This window comes from Molothrus aeneus, chromosome 3 (assembly GCF_037042795.1).
Source record: "Molothrus aeneus isolate 106 chromosome 3, BPBGC_Maene_1.0, whole genome shotgun sequence".
Classification (NCBI taxonomy): Eukaryota; Metazoa; Chordata; class Aves; order Passeriformes; family Icteridae; genus Molothrus; species Molothrus aeneus.
The window spans coordinates 97,879,339-97,901,232 of record NC_089648.1 but is presented as its reverse complement, the minus strand read 5'-3'; the positions used below and the strand labels follow the sequence as shown (position 1 = coordinate 97,901,232).

The window sequence follows — 21,894 nt, the reverse complement described above, 5'->3', positions numbered from 1 at the left end:
GGCTGATGGTCTTTCAGATTTGGAAGTCATGGTATTTCTAAAGGTCTGAAACATAATCTACTTATATGAAAAGGGTTTGCAGAAGCCACAGAAACCACAAACATCAGAATAACTGAAACACCTGGTGCTAAAGTTAAATTTCAGAGGAAATACTAGAGCATTACATAATATGAAATTTGAAAAATGCCCTTCAGAATAAGAAACGTGTAGCAGATTGCCCAGTATCAGAGTTTTCTTCTCTCTTCAACAGAGAAAAGAATGTATACTGCCTAGTTCTTACCCCTCAAATCAAACATAGATACTGACAGTCATGCTGAGGTTAATTCTTAAAAGAATGTTTAGATATCTTTCTTTTTTATATTGAGGTGTATAAAAAAAAAACCCCTATTTTTACTTCCATTCTACTAGTAATTCTACCTTTGTTTAAAATTCCACTTCCCTCATAGTGCTTCTATTTAAAGTATAAAAGCAATTAACTTCTGGTCACCAATAAAAATAACTATTATTTTTACTAATATTTACAAAGATAAATATATTCAAAATAATTCATTAAAATTGATGTTTTTCAAGTGGTCTTTGGAATCCAGAGTTTCCAACTGGAAACTAGAAAATGTTGTCCTGGTTTTCAAGGAGGACCCTGGAAACTACAGGCCTGTCAGTCTCACTTCAATGCCCACTAAAATCATGGAAAATACAATTCTGGGGAGTATTGAAAAACACATGGAGGACAACACAGTCATCAGTCACAGCCAGCAGGGCCTCATGAACAGAGAGTCCTGCTTATCAAACTTGATTTCCTTCTCCGACGGGGTGATTCACCTAGTTATCTAGGGAAGCCATTAGGTGTAATCTTTTTGGACTTCAGCAAAGCTTTTCATACTGTCCCTCACTGTATCCTTCTGGACCAAATGTCCAGCATTCAGCTGGATAATCGTGTTGTACCATGGGTGAGAAATTTGCTCCAGGATTTAAAGACACAGTGTTACCTATGATAGAAGCACAGCACTGGAACAGAATTGCTGTTCTGTGTAAGGAAAATTATTCTTTCAGTCCTGCTTATATCCTGAAAGACTGGATAGGAACTAATATTTTTAAAGTGACTACCTTCAGTATATTTTATCCCCTGCAAACTTTCCTGACTTAATTATTGTGATACTAAATAAATTCTGGACAGCAAATAGTTCTAAAAGGTCATTCTCAAATTATACTTTTAGAGTTAATAGTGTAAAACCTGCTTATGATACACACAATGACTGAACTGCCATATGATTTAGTGTTTGTGACACTTTAAACTGCAGCATTTCTTTGGTATTTGAATATATGACAGTTTGCTAAAAAGCAAATCATGATCTAAGTAAGGATTAACAACCTTGCACCTGCCCAGCTTGGAAGAAAAAAAAAGAACGTTTACAATAAATCATGCCAAGATAGGCTAAATCATTTTTTTTTTCTTTAGTCCACAAAATAGAAAATAGTGACTGAAAAGCTGTAAGATACAAACTTTAAATGGAGAGCAGCCTTTTCCATAAGAACATTTAAAAATTTTTCATTTGGTATATTCTTGATCTATTTAGATATGCAGAATAGGCATAGCCTTTCTCTTCTGCAAACAAGCACTTAGCAACTGCTTAGCTATACATAAATGGACAGTGTTAGGAACAGTCATTTAAAGGTATTTAAGGCATCTCTAATTTCTGAAGAAGAGCTAAGAGTACAAAGATTTGAGAAAAATTGTTCCAGCTCCACATTCTGTACTCACTAATAGTGAAAAATATGTTTGTGTCTTTCTTTTCAAGAAGAAGAAAAAAAGAAAAGCTATATATGAAAAATTGCTGGGAGGCCAAGCCAAGTCACAGGGCAGATTACTGTTAATCAGGCACAATTATCTCAAGAGTATTGAGTAATCAGTTTAATCTTTGTGACATGTTGACCCATGTGACATCAAAAGAAAAAGTAGGTTTGGCTTATGAAGTCATTTTATGTTTTCCATAACTGCACATAAAGATTTACTGGCTACCTGAAATAACACAAACCCTCTGGTCAAAGGTTTGAGGTCCAGAAGCCACTGCTGCTCACAACTCTACAAGGCTGTTAAAATTTGAGATAATGAGAAGGTAAAATGGTGAGGCAACATGACACACTGTAGTAGGGATACTGCTTTACTCGTGAGAAGGTATTACTTCTTGCTTCTACCAGAGTAAATATGGAAATTTTTAAGGCTTATACATTGACAGAAGCTGAGGAAGAGTACAGGCACTTTATCTTTCTTCAGGCCAATAATATGTATTATTTCAAGTCTTGTTCCTAAATGTGTCACCCTGAATATCCAATCTCATTATCTCATTGTGTATACATTTATTTTGTCTTGTCCTGACCCTACAATGTTCTCATCCATCTACGTCATACAATTTTTCCTTTTTACCCTCCCCATCCCACAACTTGCTTCATTGCAAACACATGTAACAGCATTTTGGAAGATTTGGTTTTTTCCCTTCTTTTATTTTCCACAGCACATTAACCTCTTGACATCTGTACACGTATGACTGATCTGAGAACAAAACCGAGACTTATAGTTAAAGGTTAGCCAACAGTTCCTAATATTATTTTATTATTTATTATTTTACTAATATCCATGTAAGCTGAGATCCCAACTGAAGGAAAATAATTATTTTCCTTTTTTTTTTTTTTCTGCAGGAATTCACATTATTTAAACTTCACTACAGGGGTCAACTTTGCTAAGATTTTGAACAATGTTTTTCAGTTACAGAACTAGAGACCTTGCACTAGAACCCAATAGTGCAACCCTCCTGTTGTGCTCTCTCTCTGGTTCAGATCCCAGTCACTATCAGAACTTACCACTGCCAGTGAGCACCTACTTCCTCAAGGGAGTCATACAGGAACCTCTCCACTTCCTCAAATAAGATGAGGAAAAAGCTGAACTGACAGTGTTTACACTTAGAATGCTGCTAAATCATCCCTAAGGATTATTTAACTCCAGGAAATGTAATAGTTCCTCTGAGGAACAATCTGTGCGTTTCGGATACTTTTCATATTATACCAAATAATAGATTTTCCATATAAATAAGAGAAAGACTTGGAGGTTCTCATGACTCTAAAATCCCTTCTGTTTTTAAACTGCAGAAGTTGATAATTATGATTTATTTTCAATATATTCAAAATAAGGTTTAAGAGCAAAGCATAATTAATTCAATAACTGCTCCGAAATGTAAATGCGAAGTGTGAGCTACATGGAACACCTCATATCTTTTATTTGCTATTCTTCAAAGAAAAGCAATTCTAATTGATTCAGACTCCTCAGAACCTGCTACACAAAAGACATTTTAAGATTTTCAAAATAATACACTTTCTATGCTGATGAATGTTAGCCCACGTTATATAGTTTGGTTGGTCCAAAAATCTACAATATAAATCAATCTTAACATAGAATGCTGATAGTATTCAAAAAATCAAGGAAAATCTTTTGAGTTACAGGAAAAAAAACTTCCCTAACCCCGAAATACTTGTACTAGTAAATGTATTTTTTGTTGTTTTGTGTTTGTTTTTGTTTGTTTGTTTGTATGTTTCCAATCATATGGAAGTTAACTATGCCTGCAGGAAGTTTCTTAGGGTAATATTTTTCAAACACAGAAGATGCTTTTGAATATTTCCCTGTTCCCAGAGTAGATGATGCTCATAGATCTCACTGGCTTTGAAACTCCAAATGACAGGAGATACTGAGTGGCATAAATACTGTTCTCAAATTACTTCATACCTGAAACTCAACATCTGCTGTCATTGGCAGGTATGCCAAGAGTTTTATTCACAATATCATGATTTCTTTTGCTTTAAAGTAGCTGGGAATATTGAGCACAATGAGTCTCTGAGCAGATGGACAATGCATAGTCTAGAAGACATTTACATATTACTAGAACACTTTTGATGATTAGAAAGCAGAAGGTATTTGTCAGCTCAAAAGGTAATTTAAATTTATTTTAATACAGAAATCTAGAAAATGTCAAATTATGTATAGTTTCGAAATGAAAGTTTAATTTCTTAATTAAACTTGTTAATTTTTTTCTTGTTGTGACAGCCATTTACATAGAATTTCAACAGATTTTACTATTTACCTGGCTTGCTTAGAAGTCTGAGCACAAAGCAATCAGAGTAAAAAATACACTTAAAAGTTGCAGACTATCAAGATTTTTTTGCCTGCAGAGCAGCAGGTTGCACTTAAGTAAAACCAGAAGTAGGCCAGGCTTGTGATTATTCTTCTAGGTCTTTATCAGAGCTCTAGGGAAAATGACTGCTTGTGAAAGAGGTCTGGAAAGTTATCAAGTTCAAGCTTCTAGCAGTCACAAATAAAGTGCAAATAATAGATCAGTGTTCAAAGCACTCACTTTGCATGAAATTCCATGCTAACCTACATAGAAAGTAACTTCACTATGTCAAAAGTAATTACCTTCTTGATGTGGCAGATATAATAACGTGTTTAAAAACAGCATATGATTACAGATACTGAGAACAGGGAAATTACAATGGAATGAATAGTAATATGTCTGGCCGAACTGATGAAAGACAAAGCTTAAAGGAATAATGGGAGTGATGACAAATCCAGTGAATATAACATAAACAAGTCAATATGATAAAGACAGATTAGGAGGCAAAGGCATCGTGTAGTTTCAACATTTTTCAGAAACCCAGTGTACCCTGCTGTAATTGAATAGAACTTGATTAAGGAGAAAGCTGAAAAAGCATTACATTATAAAGTAAAGCAGTATGTAAAATCCAAAACCCTGAAATTTGCTTTATGCTAGGGGTGTTTAACCAATAATGTAATCAAAACTGGAATTTTTGCAGAGCAAGATTTTAAACAAAATAATACTGAACAGGAAGAGCTTTGTAGTAATGTACCAATTTGACTATTAGTGATATGTTCAGAACATATTTCATATTTTAGGCAGTCTTAAGGAAAGGAAAGTCTTAAAGGAAATAATGAAATATTGAACACAGGCAGTGAAAGTAGGTGACTCAATAGTGGAATGAAAATCCACTTCAGTAATGTATTTGTTTAATGAAAGTTTTTCTCCATAATTAATGGAAGCAAATCCAGTTAGCTGCTGTGTAATAGCATATGTGTTGTTAACATTCATGTCTGGTTCTGCTGGGTTTTGTCTTTCAAATGTCTTTGTGAGCTCTACGATCCACATACATTACACAAACAGAATATTCAAGGCAATATTCAATTTCTTTGCCAAAAACAAAAGTACAAAGAAGCAGAATAGTACATATTAAGAAAAGGAGAAAAGTTTGCATCCTATCCCAGAACAGACATCTAAAGCAGATGGTGCAATTTTTCTTCATTTATTACAGTGATACAGTTTACACAGATTAATGAATAGATAGCTGTAGGTATGATGAATCCCACTCTTGGTGACTAACTAGTTACTTGCATAGAAGTAAATTCTAAGAGTCTTTAGAAACAATGTCTGAAAGGCAATTCTGTCCTAACCATTACATGGTACCACAGAATCTCAGGATAACTGAGGTTTGAAGGGACCACTGAAGTTTATCTAATTTAACCTCACCCGCTCACAGTAGGGTCAGCTACAACAGGTTTCTCAGGAAATTGTCCAGTTCAATTCTAAATATCTCCAAGGATGGAAACTGCAATCTCTCTGGACTTGTTTCAATGCTTGACTGCCCTAGCAGAGAGAGAGAGAGAAAGAAAAGAAAAGAAAAGAAAAGAAAAGAAAAGAAAAGAAAAGAAAAGAAAAGAAAAGAAAAGAAAAGAAAAGAAAAGAAAAGAAAAGAAAAGAAAAGAAAAGAAAAGAAAAGAAAAGAAAAGAAAAGAAAGAAAGAAAGAAAGAAAGAAAGAAAGAAAGAAAGAAAGAAAGAAAGAAAGAAAGAAAGAAAGAAAGAAAGAAAGAAAGAAAGAAAGAAAGAAAGAAAGAAAGAAAGAAAGAAAGAAAGAAAGAAAGAAAGAAAGAAAGAAAGAAAGAAAGAAAGAAAGAAAGAAAGAAAGAAAGAAAGAAAGAAAGAAAGAAAGAAAGAAAGAAAGAAAGAAAGAAAGAAAGAAAGAAAGAAAGAAAGAAAGAAAGAAAGAAAGAAAGAAAGAAAGAAAGAAAGAAAGAAAGAAAGAAAAGCTCCCTGCATTCAATTTGTGTTAAAGGTTGCTTATTGGGCAATTACTTGGTGGCAGAGCATGGGAAAGTGAAAAAGTCATGCAGAATTTCACAGAGTGCTAACAGACATATGGTTAAGAACATAGGTCATCCCCTCTGGTCACATGAAAGCATTTCTATAACAATAAATATTTTCTTCCTAAGAATAAATGTATTTACAAAACATTATTTGCTGCAAGCAATATCATGGCAGTTGAAAAGCACACCTGGAGACCAGATCAAAAATATATTTTTCTGCAAGATATATCTCATCTCTCACAGCCCTTTACTAGAGATCCCTGCTACTCTAAGATATCTTAGAACTTGCTGTAATGTATTTACTGATTGTCATATGAGAATAGCTATTCTAAAATATATGAAAAGTATGTAGTTCCCATTTTTCAGAGACTGCAATTTATCCAGGTGGGTCATCAGTATTTTTTCTCAAGTTTTAGTAATAAAGGTTATTAACAAATACACAAAATCTGTAATTATAGACAAGTACAACAGGTTTAACACCTCGACACATTTCTTCTACTATGGATTGTGTATGAAAGATTTTACTCATCCAAGAGCATTTCTCACTTAGCTTTTTAATAATCTCATTAATAATTTAATAATTTCTCACTTAGCTTTTTAATAATCTCATTTCTTCCACTAAAAAAGACGTAGATTTGCTTATGCATCAACATAAGGGCAGCTATTACTTTTGGGGATGCATTATTGTTCCTTTTCTATTTTTTCCACTATAAAACCCAATCAAACTAACAAAACTCCTCAAAACAACAACAACAACATCAACAAAAAATGTAAATAAAATTCCTTTTAGGTCATATGATCAGTTGGAAATCCATAGTGGTATGCTCAGACAACTTGACCTCTTGACTACAGGCACAGTATCAGGAGGCAGTTCTGGCAGCATGAATTTGATCTGTGTATTTATGTTTGTGTACTGAGAATGAAATCTATTTAGACAAGCATTCACAGGAAAATAACTGTATTCTATACCCAACAAAAATGGTTTATTTGTCTTTTGGCACCTTTATACATATCTTTCCTAGTCTGGAAATACTTTTTCCCCCCTAAGTGTTTTAAATCAATAATATAAAGTCATTTTTTCCAACACAAGCCCTCAAGCAAAGAATGAAAAGCAAAAAAACCTCTCCTTGGCTTTATGGGTATTCATTCTGTTTTATAAAAGTATAATATAAAAATGTAGACCAAATGAATCAAAATTCCCTAATATTTAATTCCAGAATTTTTAGGTTTTCCTGTGTCTTTTTAATTCCCTGAATTTATTTCTGAAATGTTGCAATGTTCTAAAAGTAGTGCTGCTTTTAAAAAATGCAGCCATCATTTGTCTCACTGTGAAACGATGTAATTGTACTACATACAAAAAAAGTTACCTCAAGAGATATACACTTTTCTCTGTACCCATTTTACATTAAAAATGTTGATTATACTTATATACTATATATTCATATACTATAACCTATACTATAATGCTATAACTATATACTCAAGAGGTGGAAATACCTCCTGAGTGTATATGTAAGTATGATAAAAGAAACACCTGAAATCCTGAAAAGATTATTGTAGTGAGGTGAAACTTGTGTTGCTGATTTCCTGTCAGCATTGTAGCAGCCTCCAACCTGCTCCTCTACTGCTCGAGTAGCCTGTGTGGCAGAAGGTGAGGAATAGCCATCTGTGTCAGGTACAGCTGCAGGTGCCATATCAGCTGCTGCCTGGTGACAATAAATCTCTTCCAAGCACCTGGAAACTTTGACAGACACTTTTATCTTTGTATAAAAACACCCCACCACCTCAAAAAGGTTCTCTGAATAGAAATGAGGAACTTGACAGAACACCAGCTGATAAAGGCCAGAGCCTACTCCACTGCAGATGTTCTGTGCAGTCCAGGTAACAGGGTGTACTCATGAGTTCTTTATTAGGCACAGCAGTCATTTGTTTCAGTACAGTATAGCTAATATACTTGTATAAGGCAGAACTTGAAGCAGGATAACAGGTATGTAAAAATAAATGGTTTGTCATTAAAATTTTACAAATTTCTGTTTGCACAGATGTGACTTGTGACAATAAAACCAAGTAGGATATCTCATCATTAGGGGTTTCAAACAATGACAACTTTTCAGTATCCATCAGTAACTTTATACCTGAAGGTTTTGTAGGAAGAAGATATACATAAGAGCACTTGATCAGATTGTTTTAAAAATATTTTAAGAGTCTCACTTACGTTTACAAATAGATGTGTTTTGAACTCAGAACTACTGTTAACTATGTCAGTGAAAAGTCATTGTTGAGATACACTACTCAGCTGAATGTTTCAGAAAGTACCCTGATTTCATGAATGACAGATCTCCATGTCTGGATCATGCAGTTTTGTCTCCAGTATTAGTTGAATTTCCTCTGTGGTCAGCTGTTTAACATCACCTAATCATTTTGTCAAGTTTATGTTTGTCTCTTTAAAGAACATAAGTGATGAAAATGATGATTATTAGGAGACAGTCTTTGAAGAAAAATAGTCAGACAATATCAATCAAAAAATGGAAGATGAGTATGTGATTCTTGTGAAGAAAAAGGCAGAACAAGCAGTTCAGTCAATCAATCACTCAATCAGTCGATCCCAAGAGAATTATGTAAACCAAAACCCAACATTCTCTATAACTCATTTACCCAAATAAAAAACAAAACAAAATTTAAAAAAAACAAAACAAAACCTAAAACCAAACAACCCCCCCCAAAAAAAAACCCCAACAAAACAGGACTCAGCTTATTTTTTATACAAGTAATCACTTTGAAGATGTATATAAGCAAAAAATTCTGAAACTATCTGTAAAGAGAATGCCTGTGTAATACTATTTTTAGTAAAATGAAAAGGCCACAATGTAGATATAATCTTCATAAAAAAATGTTGCACTTCTGTTACTTTTGACTTTTTTGTGAATGTTTTAATATAACAGGATAGGCAAATTATGGCATCCCAAAAACATCACTACAAACAATAAGAATGGCAGAGACTTTGAGAGGCTTGTCCAATATGTATTTTAGTCTAAAAACACCTAGATGCACAGAAAAAGAAGCACTCAGAAAACATGTGAACTAGGAAAAAAGAATCAAAGTCCCCATGGAGTAAGGCAAATTATCTTTCTCTCCTGCTGACTAGCCAAGGAAGAAGGGAAGATTGGCATTAGAATCACAGATTACTGAACAATATGAAGCATATGAAATTGTACACTCTGGAAAACTGAAAACCCAGGTAAATGAAAGTGGAGTTCTCCTTATTGGATGTGAAAGATGGTGGGAAAAATTCTTTTGAGAGAAAAGAGTAATTTTGCAGTTACATATAAATGCAATTAAGAAAGGATGTTGCAGTAAATACAAGAAAAATAGAAGGGAATACATGAAATAAAAAAAATCTTAATAATTAAAATTAATACATCTCCAATATTCTTACCATTTTAGAAGCATTAATAAGGAAAGAAGTTTGATATATGCATTGTTCAGAAGCTCTTTCTACTCACCTTGGGACACTTCTCCTGCATGTAAATCAGGAGAGACATGTTTAGACCAAAGTTCCATAGACACAGCCAGTGCTGATGGAAGGTCATTGTCTAAAATTTCAGCAGGAAACACTTCAGCCACTTCACTGAGAATTTTCTTGCTTTGGGGCACGGTAGGTAAACAGGTGATATTGTTTATTCCATCAACACAAAGAAACCCAGTGGAGCAGGACTGTATAAGACAATCATTGTAATTAAGCTCACAGCTTCGTCCCTGAAAGAGAGTTTTCAAAAAAAGGACATTTTTTTGAAGACAATTTACATTTCATAGTGATGTTAGTTACAATTATTGCTTTCTTTTGATTCGAAAATATTTTTTGCTTATATTAACCTGTTTATACTTTCAAAAGGAAATACCATGTGGAAAATATTCCTTAACTAATAGAATAGTATAGTTGCATATTTTAAATTTTAACTGAGTAACATTTTGACTCTGATTATCAAGAAAATAATTTCTCTACAGACTTGTAATTGCATAATATCAAAGACAATATTGTTACCAGTATTAAAAACTGGTTAAAATAATGATCTTCATGTAGAACCTAGGTTTGAAAAATACTTTTTACAGAGGACTTAGCTGACTAAAAATCTATGACTTGCTCTGACTTGCAAGCTAATGTTCTTTCCTTTTGTACACTGCAGTCCATTGTTTGTTGTCTGTTGTCACCAAATCTGCACACAGCTCCCTGTTAATACCTTGCATTAACAGATAGCACTTAGAAAAGAAAAAAATATAGTGGCAGTCTCAAATTGGACCAGGCATTCATTTCCTATTTCTTCATCAAGAGTAACAATTCATGGGAAGTCTGAAATATCCTCCCTAGTAATAAAGCAAAAATGATCATATTCAGTGGTCTGTAAAAAAGGCAAGGAATAATTATGTGAATTAAATACATTCTTGAAGTGTGAAATAAATATATTCTGAAGTCAGACCTGGATTCATTTTATTTTCACTTCTGTTGCAATGAACTAATAGACTACGTGAAGGGAGACAGCTAACAGCTATCCTAGAAGGATACTACATATTTGATAACTATTTAAAATATGTACATTTCATCCCTGAAGACATACATCTCTTACAACATATCATCAGGATATTATTTCTAACTGAATCTTCTCCTGCAATTGGGGCACATGTTAAAAAATCCAAGCCTTCTCTAGAGCTCAAAAAGCATGTATTCATTACACACTTTCCTTCAGACAAATACTTAAAAAGTCTTTCATATCTACATAGCTAACTATTTACACAGAACTTGGGACAACTTATATTTTATGAGGTCTCTGTCAACTCTATAACATTAATTTATGATATTAAGAAACAATAGGAGGGACAGAGAGAGAGAGGAAGAAATGCAGGCATGAGAACTGAAATTACTTTTTTTACGAGTAGTATAAATTATTCGGGTTTTAAAACAGAAGAGGTTAAACTGATGGGTTTTGAGTAATTTTGATACATTCATGTTTGCTTCAATCAACTTCTTAATTTGTTTTGGCAAGCAGACAAGCTATCATGGCATCTTATAAAATCACTCACTGCATCGGTATTCCAAAGCACAAAGGAAAAACAGGCCAATTAATATGTCAGTTCCCATGCATTTCCTTCTTGCTCTTTTCTAATTCCACACATAGAACAAATGATCAGTTTGAGCAGGCTCATAATCGTTCTTAATCCTATAGAACTTATGTTTCATTCTGACTTTCCTGTGACAGATTAGTACATTTTTATGACTACTACATTTAATGGCAAAGAGCATTTGATTACGATTTTATGACTCATAGAAACAAAGCAGATGTGGATAACCTCCAGTGTGCATGAAGGGTACATTAAGTAGCCATAGATAAATTTGATAGCACTGAAAGTGCCTATAAATGCTTTAACAGTTTCCATGCAGGGGGATGGAATCATTTAGCTTGTGCAGATTTGTATTTTAAAGTAGGTATATATCTATAGATGGTTCCACTTAAAAAGTAAACTCTTATTTCATATACCACTGACTATGCTTTTCTTCTGAAAATTTATGAGAGATTTCACAATCTATGCTTTATGATCCATACTTTGGGTAACAGTACAGACACAGACTACAGAAGATTTACATACAAACTGTAACTGGAGTTCTTTGAATACTTATTTCTCTGTGAGTTTTACTGTTTCCACTCCATACCTACTCATGCTTAGGAATCAGAACCCATTGGGACCTAACAAATATACCTCTTGAGGTGTTTAGACCATAACTTCTTATCCTTGACACTGAAGATAGGTATCTTAAAAATGTTTCTGTGGTGGTTCCCCCACCGTGTTTTCTTACTTTTATATTCCTTCCCAAAACATAGTGGAATTGGAGGCACTGAAGATGGAAAGATGAATAATGGAATAAAAAGCAAAGATGATGCGTCTTAAATTTCAGATTCTTCAAAGGCTTGCTACTTTTCCTTCTGCTCTGCAACATAATGTACAATTAATACTCAAGCTATGTACTAATAGAAAAAGTGCCCCCATGGGTCAAATATCTATCTAGCTCCATCATCAGTGAGCTGTTAATGAATACTTTGGGAAGAAAACAGGAAGAAAACAAGCAGAGCTAGCATCTGGTAACTCACCAAATATACCATTCTAACTTTTGACAATAAGTAAATCAAAGACTCCCTGGGCCAGGATAACATTCAGAAGAGTAATTTGAATAACAATTAATCTATCCTCCTTCTAACCCATTTTTGGGTTTATTTGTACTTCTGGTCTCTACAGTGTCACACAACACTGACTTGTACCAATAAATTTTGCACTAATTGAAAAAATAATTTCTCTAAACAGATTTTAATCTTTCTCTCTGGTGGTTTTATTTGGTATTCAGAAATTTTTTGGGGTGTTTTTGGTGAGACATAAATGGTACAAAAAATTGTGAACCTGATCTTCTCCATTACTATTGTTCATGTAAGATAAGCATGAATATTTAAGGAAAAAATGAGATTATTGTAACGTAAGGATCAAACTGTTTTCTGTATAAAAAGACTATGGCCTTCAATTGATGTATCCTTCATCACTACTTGACATTGTTTTGAAAGCCAATCTGCTTTAGAAGACGAAAAGGCAGCAGTTACCAGGCTCTGTGGGAAGTATCAATGTTACCTATACTACTCTGTAAAATCCACCTTTCAAAAATGCTATTAATTTTTATGAGATAGTTTTTTACTTCTCAGGATAGTTTGTCAGTAAATTTAGTCAGATTATTTGCATTGTTCAGATCCATATTTACCTACCAAGCCCTTATGGTAAATACAGACTTTACAAAATTGTAGACAAAGAGTCACTGGGACAGGGAGAAATTCCTGGTGAATTCCTTGAACAAAGCATAAGTCACTTCTCTAATTCTGTTTAGTTCAAGAAGTATATCAACAATTCTGAGCAAGCTTAAAAAGTATTTTCTGTGCAGTGTTGAACAGCCAGGTAAAAGGAAAGATAAGAAAGAATTTCAGCATCTCACCACAAATCCTGGCTTGCAAAAACAGGAATAACCAAAGCTGGGCTAGATACCATGTATGCAGGGGTTGGATATGCACTCATCAACATCCAACTCACAATGGAGGCCTTCCCATCCTGTCAGAAAAAAAAAGCAAAGCAAACCCCAAAGAAACTCATTAAAATCTACATCCATTTACTGAGTGTCAATGGAACAAAGTTATGGGTAACTATCATCCATTTTCACATATATGGAGATATATATTATGGGAAGAATATGAAATTTTTGGGCTGTGGTTTCTCAGAGTAGAAAAAAGTAAAGGAAAAAAAGTTAAAAAGAGAAACTCTGAGATTATTGTACCAGATCAATGAGGAGGACATTTTCTGAGCAAATACTTTATGTTTGAACTCTATGAGATTCTGTCTTCTCACAGTTCATTAGTCAGATTACTGGATATTTTATTGATATACATTTCTTACTAAAATCTTCTTTATTAGTAAGTGCACCATAAATTAGAGGCTAAATTCTCATCTTGAAACTGTGTTTTAGGTCATGTAATTTAAGCCTGTCTCAAACTTGCTCCTTGTAGGCTATGTTGAAATGGAATCAGTCCATTTGCTTGGTAAATACAAACCCAGAACTCTGGAAAATATGGCTAGTTAATGAAGAGCACCGACTTTCTGCCATGATATTCCCACTGCGCATTACAGATTTGATTTTTCTCCATTTTACTATTGCTAAACAAGCTAAAAAAAACCCCAACAATCCCACAAGCTCCCTAGCAGTCCTTGGCTGCTGCAAATCTAGTTGCCACTGTTCAGACTTTGCCTCAGAGTATGCATCAAATGGATTCACCTGTTACATTCCAGTCTTGCTTTAGTTGCCCTGGTAGAAGAGCAGCCTGCCCAGTTAAAGACTTAACCATGAGCCTGCTATTAATTCCAACAGCTGCTGTTGTTGCTTTTGAGCTGTCTGAGGTGCTGTTAGAACACAGTTTACATCTCTCCATGCTGCTTCTGCACCTGAACAGCCTGAAGCTGCAGGCACAGAACCTGAACGTGCATCTATTATTCCAAGGGTATGGACTGCTGCTGGGACAATAGTTGACAAAATTCATGATCCATTACAAAAGGCATTTGTCAGAGCTAAATCCATTCCCTTTCCTGGTATCACATGCTGTCACCACATGCTTCACTTTGTTCTCTGGAGGTTTTTGGAAGGCTGCAATCATCTGCCTTGTTCCTATTTCAGTCTTGGTACCATCCCTTTTCCATTTCATTAAATTACAACAAGGAATCTGTTGAGGGGTCTATCAGACTATCTGCCCAGTTGTCTCCCATTGTTGCCTTTATAGACCAAAAAATCCCCAATCCCAGCTTCATATTTCTATAGGTGAAGCTAAGAAGAGAAATATAAGATCTATTATATGTGAACAGTCAAAGCCTGCAAAAAATGCCATTTTTTTTCCCTAGGTATTTCTACTTTTTCTCTCTGGATGATTTTTTTTTCCTAATCCCTTTCTTCAGATGTGCAACTTTGAAAAAAGTTTCTCCTCTCAAAGGTTCCCCTGCCTCTCCAAATTCAACTCTTTTCAGAGCTGTAGCCTTCTCATCTCTTCAGCCATTTTAGAGACTTAAATAACACTGAAAAATACCATATTAATTAAAAAACCTCCTCAAGATATGTAAAAATTATGTATATACTTAATGCATGTGTTTTTTATTCTGTGTTTTTACCTAATGGAAGAGTGATTTACAGATCTTTCACCCCTACTAGCACATGGTATTATTAAAAGGAATATAAAAGAAAGTCAGTCATGCTTGGGTTGGGAGGTATTTAAAACATGTTAGCTGTAGGAGTGAGTTCCAAAGCCCCAAGAACTTTCTCCTACTTATACCAAGAGTTTCCATGTTGCACAGAGACAGCAATCTCAGTTCTTAGCTACTGAGCAATTTTTAAATGTCTAGATTAAAATATCTTTGATGTATCATTTTAATAAGCTTTAAAAATAAGGAAAAAGTGGACTTGGCAATGTATTCTGTGTGAAGCACTTTAATGATTAAAAAAATATATCTTTAAGTTTTTAAGTCATTAATATTGGTGGAGGGGTATATAGCCATATGCAGTACCAGGTGGATATGTAGTACTGAGGTTAGGCCATGACTCTGATTTTTTAAGATCAGAAAGATCTTTATTATCACGAATTCTGCATAAAAAAATTTAAAAAAATCACTCATTGGTTCATACATCAGAACTATAGTGTTTTTCTGAATTATCAAGTATCTCTTTGACATTAAAAGAAGTTGTTAAAAAATACTAAGCTGTAATCAAAGTAGTCCTACTCATAATTAGCCTTTAGTAAGCCAAAGATACTTAGATTTGTCTTTTATTTCAGAAAATAATTCCTTATTATCAATTAAATAAATTAATAAACTGCCTCATTAAATCTCATTATACACATGCATGTATTTGCTTCAGTATCTTCCATACTTTTTTAAATAAGATCTCTTACATATAGTTTTGTAAGCTGCATTATTATTCAGAATGAAAAAAAAAGCAAAATATATTAATATTCAATTTGCTATGTGCTTTCTTTTAAATGTAGAACAAGAATGAGTAGAAAGACTCTAGAGAAGTGTAAGATATATATGGTCACTTAACTTCAGGAGAGTTTGCTAACATGCTTTTGCTTGTAAATTGAAACCAAAAATGTGAACATATTTTGGCACAAAGTAACTAGATCAGATATATGGAGATAGCATGGGTTAACAGAATATTAATCATCCAGAATATATCTAAATTATCTCTAAAATAACCAGTAAGAAAACTCGTTCCAGTACTATCACAGAAATCATTCAGCAGTGGAAGTGAGTAAAATAGTAAGTAGATTTAAACTGAAAAATTAGAGTTTCAGGAGCCAGGTACTTAAATATTTCTTAATTTAAGAGTAATTTATGGAGCAAGATCCTACTTATGTATATGGATTAGAAATCCTACTTATGTTGAGAAATGGCTTTTTATTAGCAGACATGACAGGAGATTGTAAGTAGTCCTGAACAGATTAAATTTGTGGTTGCATGACAATGCAGACTGACTGTGACCTTTGCTTTTATAAAATTTTGATAAATATTTGTAAAATATTTTGATGAATACTAAATCTCTTATATTTTCATAAACCACTAGACCTGTTTTAGTTGATCTCCGTCAGAATTAGGAAACAGTTCCCACTTTTTAAGCAAGTGCCTTTTTTTCATTCTCTTTATAATATTTAAAAAAATTTCTCTTAATCCCAGCCAGCAGAATAAACTTGTAATCTTGTATTGTAATACCAATAAGGTATGCCTTACAACACCAACACTAAAGATAATAATGAAAATCTTAGTTAAAGTCTTCAGAATTTCTTCTCAGTCAATCTCATTCTATAGGTAGTGAAATTATTTTGCTGTTAAGCAGTGACTATTTGACAACTTAGTCAGTAAGTTACATTAGTAAAGATCATAAACAATAAACCTGGGTCTAGATAATACTTCAGACTCCCTCAGTGAGCTGGCCTTAATTTGAAGGCTTTCTCATATGGTTACTGGAGTAGTTAATTCTCTTTAGATTTCATTCAAAAATCTTGCCAAAGAGATAGCATTTTTGCAGCTTATAGTTCATATATAACAAAACAGCATGATATGGTTTACCAATTTTCTCACTAGTAACACTGATAATTCAAAACTATCATTGTTTAAGATTGCTCTGTCATATGGCAGTTACCTTGTTGACATTTACAAGTGTATCCATTGATATGATCAGCACAGGTTGAGCCATGTAGACAAGGTGATGAATTACACTCATTAACTTCTATTTCACAAAATTGTCCAGAAAATCCAGCAAGACACCTGAAGAAAACAACATTTCAAAGAGTTATACTATGCATAAACATCATATAAAATAGACCTTGTGTGGAAACAATATGTCTAAAATATGTGCATTAATAAGACATCATATATTACTTTCTGTTTCAAGGTATTTTACTGTAACACTTCCAAGCTTCATGTTGTGATACATGCTGATCTTGTAAGGGATTTATGATGGCAAAACCCGTCCAAAAATTTCACATGTGGACCATAATCAAGCATAACAGTCCCAATTAGAGTGCACTGGTTCTATCAAGGTGAATACAAACCTTTCTTTATGTACTCTTGGAAGATTGTCTACTAAAATAATTTAGCTAAGTAACTGCAGCCTATATTTGAAAAACTGCCTGCTGACAACTTTGTACTATCAAATATAAATTACAGCATAAAAGCTAATCTTCAGGACCCAAGCTTTAATTATTATTGTAGGTATAAAATATTTGTTTTCATAAAAAAAAACTCTTCTGTATTTTTGCGGTTGTAAATTCTATGTGATAACTGATATCAAAGTAGTTCCATATGATTTCAACATATAGTTTACAAGACTTACAAGATGTTTAATGAAGTGCAAAAATCCTTCTAATCTCATTATTAAAACATGTCTTTGTGTATATACACACACAGTTTTATGGATATATGCAAATATGTTTTAAAAAACAGGGTCCCATAATGGTATTAATAAAACTTACTCTTTTGAGATGTGTTGTACATGGATATATTTCACATGAGACAATGTTTTCAAAAACTCCTTTTAGTAACTGGGTCATGCACACCTTGTATGTTGTCTTGGGTCTACTGAAAAGCATAAAGGTTTATGTCTCACTTAAGAGGGAGATGAGTACATTAGCAAAGCACCTTTGAGTAAATCCAAGTAGCCATGTCACCTACTCCTCAAGGTGCTACATTGAGTGAATTCAACATTTATAATTAGAATGAGGTACCTGCAGTGCCTATCTTAGCTTTCCAGATTGTGAAGCAAAAGAGGAGGATGGACCATGAAACACATGTGTGAGACACCTCCTGAAGGATTATTACACTATGTATCAGGAATTATACTTTGGTTTACTTTTGCTGTGACTATTAGACTATGTTTGTTTCATTTCATATGGAATACACTCTGGGTAATGACAATTTGGAATCTACCAAGAAAATAACAACAGCACACATTTGTCAAAGTCTACATTAACTACAGATGACAGCTATGGCATACTGCTTGGAAAATAAACTGAAACACACACTATTATTTTTCAAATATCTAGTCATAATATATGAGACAAAAAGCATGAAAAATGCTCCTTAGTGAGTGTGCCATAAGCCCACCTGTTTTTTGGTTGAAAAACATTTAAAAAAATTCACTGCGAAGATACAGTTTGGTCCTTTGATCCTATATGTAAATGTCAAAGCCCAGTAGTTAGAACACAACTTCACATGCCCAACATTAATCACCCTAGCACTCTCCTATGCTTGGTGGAATAAGAAATGCAGAGGATGATTCTGCTCATGGAAATCTTAAATAGTTTTCTTCATATACCTTTGTTTTTAGACTGTCTACAGAGCATATTAATGAAAAAGAAAATTAAAAGATCAAAAAAAAAAAAACAAATTGAAGGGAGAAAATTTTCCCAGATATGAAAAGGATGGAGACAATATTTTACAAGGGGAAAAAGTAAACTAGACACAGGGGATACTATGCCAGTTTAAATTAAATTTAACTTTAACTTTATGCTTTGGTGCTATTATATGTATTTTATCTTAACAATAAAAAATCATTTACAGAATAAACTGGGAAAAAAATGTACAATTATGTAAAATATCTAGACAGAACAACTACATCTATGTGTATCTAATGTGTGTGAGCTTGATATTTTAGTCTGTAAAAGTCAAACATTGAAAAAAGGTCTTTTTAAGAAGTCTCCTGTTGGTGCTTCAGTGGGGCACATTTTTATATGTGGTGTGTATCCTTGCTGAGTAGTAGACACCAGAAAAGACTAGAACAGTCTTTACTGATCTCCTGTGGTCATAACTATTTGGAGCCAGAATGATTAGTGGAGCAGGTTGCTATAACTCCCATGGAGAATCAATAGTATGGAATCAGCTAGATATTGCAGGTTAAAGCCTGGATGAACTCTGTGAAATTTCCTACTCAGAAAAGCTTGAGACTTCAGACACTCAAGGCTCTACAAAGCCTTGAAACTTCAGAGATATAAACTATATAACTATGAGATATAAACTACATACTCTCACTGAGGTAGAAAAGTATATATATTTATATATGTGTGTGTACATATAAATGTTTGGCAAAATAACCTATTTTGTACAGCAAGCTTTCCAAATATTTATTAAATTTATAATACCATATAAAGTGATTGTGGCACCACCAGAAATAGAAAAGTTTTGCAAATAGGACTTTGCTTTCAAATTGAAATTTAGATGAAAGGCTTAAACCCATGAAAGCACCTAGATATCCAGTATATTAAGTCTTACATATATCAATATATACAAGATGCCATTTTTCCAATGTCAGACAAGCATTCAACTTACAGAATACTTTAGAATACTAAAGTATTCTAATATTAGTAGAATACTACTATTCTAATACTTTGGAAGCATTTAGCATACTGATGTGTTATATTTTTTTTTGGTAAAAACTGAAATATCACAGTATTCAGTTTACCTCTGTTTAAAAAGCATGATGTGATATAAAAAATGCTTCATCACTGCAAAGACAGCCATGCTATTAACTAAATTATTCTGAGCAATTATGAAGCAACTAAAAGTAAGCTAAAACAACAGCTTAGTATCAGCAGCTTTCACAAATTTCCCAAAATTGCAATAAACTTTACACTTAATTAAGAGTTTTAATGATGTTAACTTGTCTTAGGATTTGACAAGCACTCCAATTATTTCTTAGCCTTTTATTCACTCCCACCTTCCTTCATATCTACTCCTCTGTCATGGTTTGACACTGGCACAATGCCAGTGCCCCCATGAAGATACCCTCTCCCTGGTTTCTGCTGTGAGATGTGACCAGGAATAAGCAAAGCAGGCTCTTACTTAGGGAAAAGAGAACCAGAACTTTATTAACTCCTCTACAACTACAGATAAAAAGGAACACACACACACAGGGAAAATGAAAACTTCATAAATGCATTTCCTCCTCCCCCCACCAAATTTCCAACACAATACATTTATTCCTCAAATCACCAACTCTCGGTCCAGCAGCACCTTTTAGACAATCAATCCTCAGTTCATCAAGAGGAGAGGAGTCCTTCTTGTACCATGGGCTTCCCCTGGAAACACAGTCGAAGCCTCGTGTGTTTCTGTGTCACTCGTGGCACCGCCCGGAGTACATCTGCCATCGTGACCTCTTCCTTTTCATGTCCAGTGCTCTCACCACTGAACACGGACCAGAGCTGCTTCTAGGGTTGTCTTTTAAGGATGTTCTGTCCCGATCCAAAAAAGGCACAGTCTCTCCTTTGGGACACCTGTCCCCACAATCTCTCCTTTGGGACACCTGTCCCCCCTATATTTTTTCACCCCCTGGGGCCGAGGGGCATCAACACTGAACCTTCTTGGTTCTGTGGCCATTGCCTCCCCCTAGAATGCAGTCTCTGTATCACAAGGAACATGGGTCTGTCCATGGCTATACAAAAAGAGTCCAGCAAAAGCCACTCCATCATCTCTTCCCACTAGGATTCTTCTCTATTCTTCCACTACTTCTCACTCGCCCAGACCTCTCTCACACTTGCACATTTCTTTCCTCATCTTCCACTCTATCTTCCAGGAGAGGTCAATGATCTGTAAAGTTCTCATTCTCTGAAAAGGGGTTAAAAGCTCCTACAAGCGGCCGGCTGAACGCCCCCCCTCTTCTCCGTCCCAGCCGTGCTGCCGGCGCAGGCCCATGTTTATCCAGTCTCAAGGTTACAGTCCCAGGCAGCGGCTCTCTCTCTCTCTCTCTCTCTGTGTCTCTCAGGGGGGGCTGCCCGATGGCTCCCGGTGTCTCTCTCTCTCTCTCTTCCACCCTTCCACCCCCGGGCTCAGGCCTACCTCTCTCGGCCTCATGGCTTTTCCCCTCCCCCTGCCCAGCCAGCAGCTGGGCCGGGGCAGAGACCCGAACTCTTTCCCGCCGGAAACCCAAGAAGACCCTCCCAGGAGAGAGCTCTGCTTTTAACCCCGTGTTCTCAGAGGCGTGTCCATGTCCCAATGGCCAGGTTAAATGCCAATATTAAAGTCTGAATATCCATTGGCCAAAAACACAGCATCCCAAAAAACACATTTCCTGTCAAACCACCACATCCTCTAAAAAAAAAAAAAGAAAAGTGTTTTTGTTCTGCCTTTCCACATTCTTACTTCCTTTTTGTCATTTCTTCTAGAACATTAGAAGGGACAGAAACAGCAGAATTTAAATACAAATGATATTAGAAAGTTTAAGTAGGTATGAAATACAGTTCTTGTTTCTATAAATAGCAGTAAACATATCTGAAACACTTTGGAACATATTTCTATGTGTTGTTTGGGATATGAACATTCTACAAAAAAACCCCAGAGGCTTTTAGATAGCTTTCATATGAAGGTATGATCACTGCAAATCTTGTATGTTGATTACCATCTAATAGAAAACAATGTATGTCTTTATAAGTAAATACATATCTAGGTTTATCAGCAAATATCTCCGAGGGCTTACCTAACAAAGTAAGCTAGTGCACTGGGAAGTCTGAGCTTTTAAACTTACAGGAGGATCAACATAAGATCAATAGTTTTGTTCTGAAAGGCAGCAAAAAATGGTGCTCATTTG

The 21,894-nt window shown here is 34.6% G+C and overlaps 1 protein-coding gene across 1 annotated transcript in view; it reads right to left on the bottom strand.

Annotated features, from left to right (window-relative positions):
• The window catches only part of EYS (eyes shut homolog), a 723,503-nt gene that overhangs the window by 320,792 nt on the left and 380,817 nt on the right, over positions 1-21,894 (bottom strand). Inside the window, 3 exon segments of the mRNA XM_066547467.1 lie at positions 9,704-9,956; positions 13,222-13,334; positions 16,957-17,081. Coding sequence (XP_066403564.1) covers positions 9,704-9,956; positions 13,222-13,334; positions 16,957-17,081 — 491 coding nt within the window.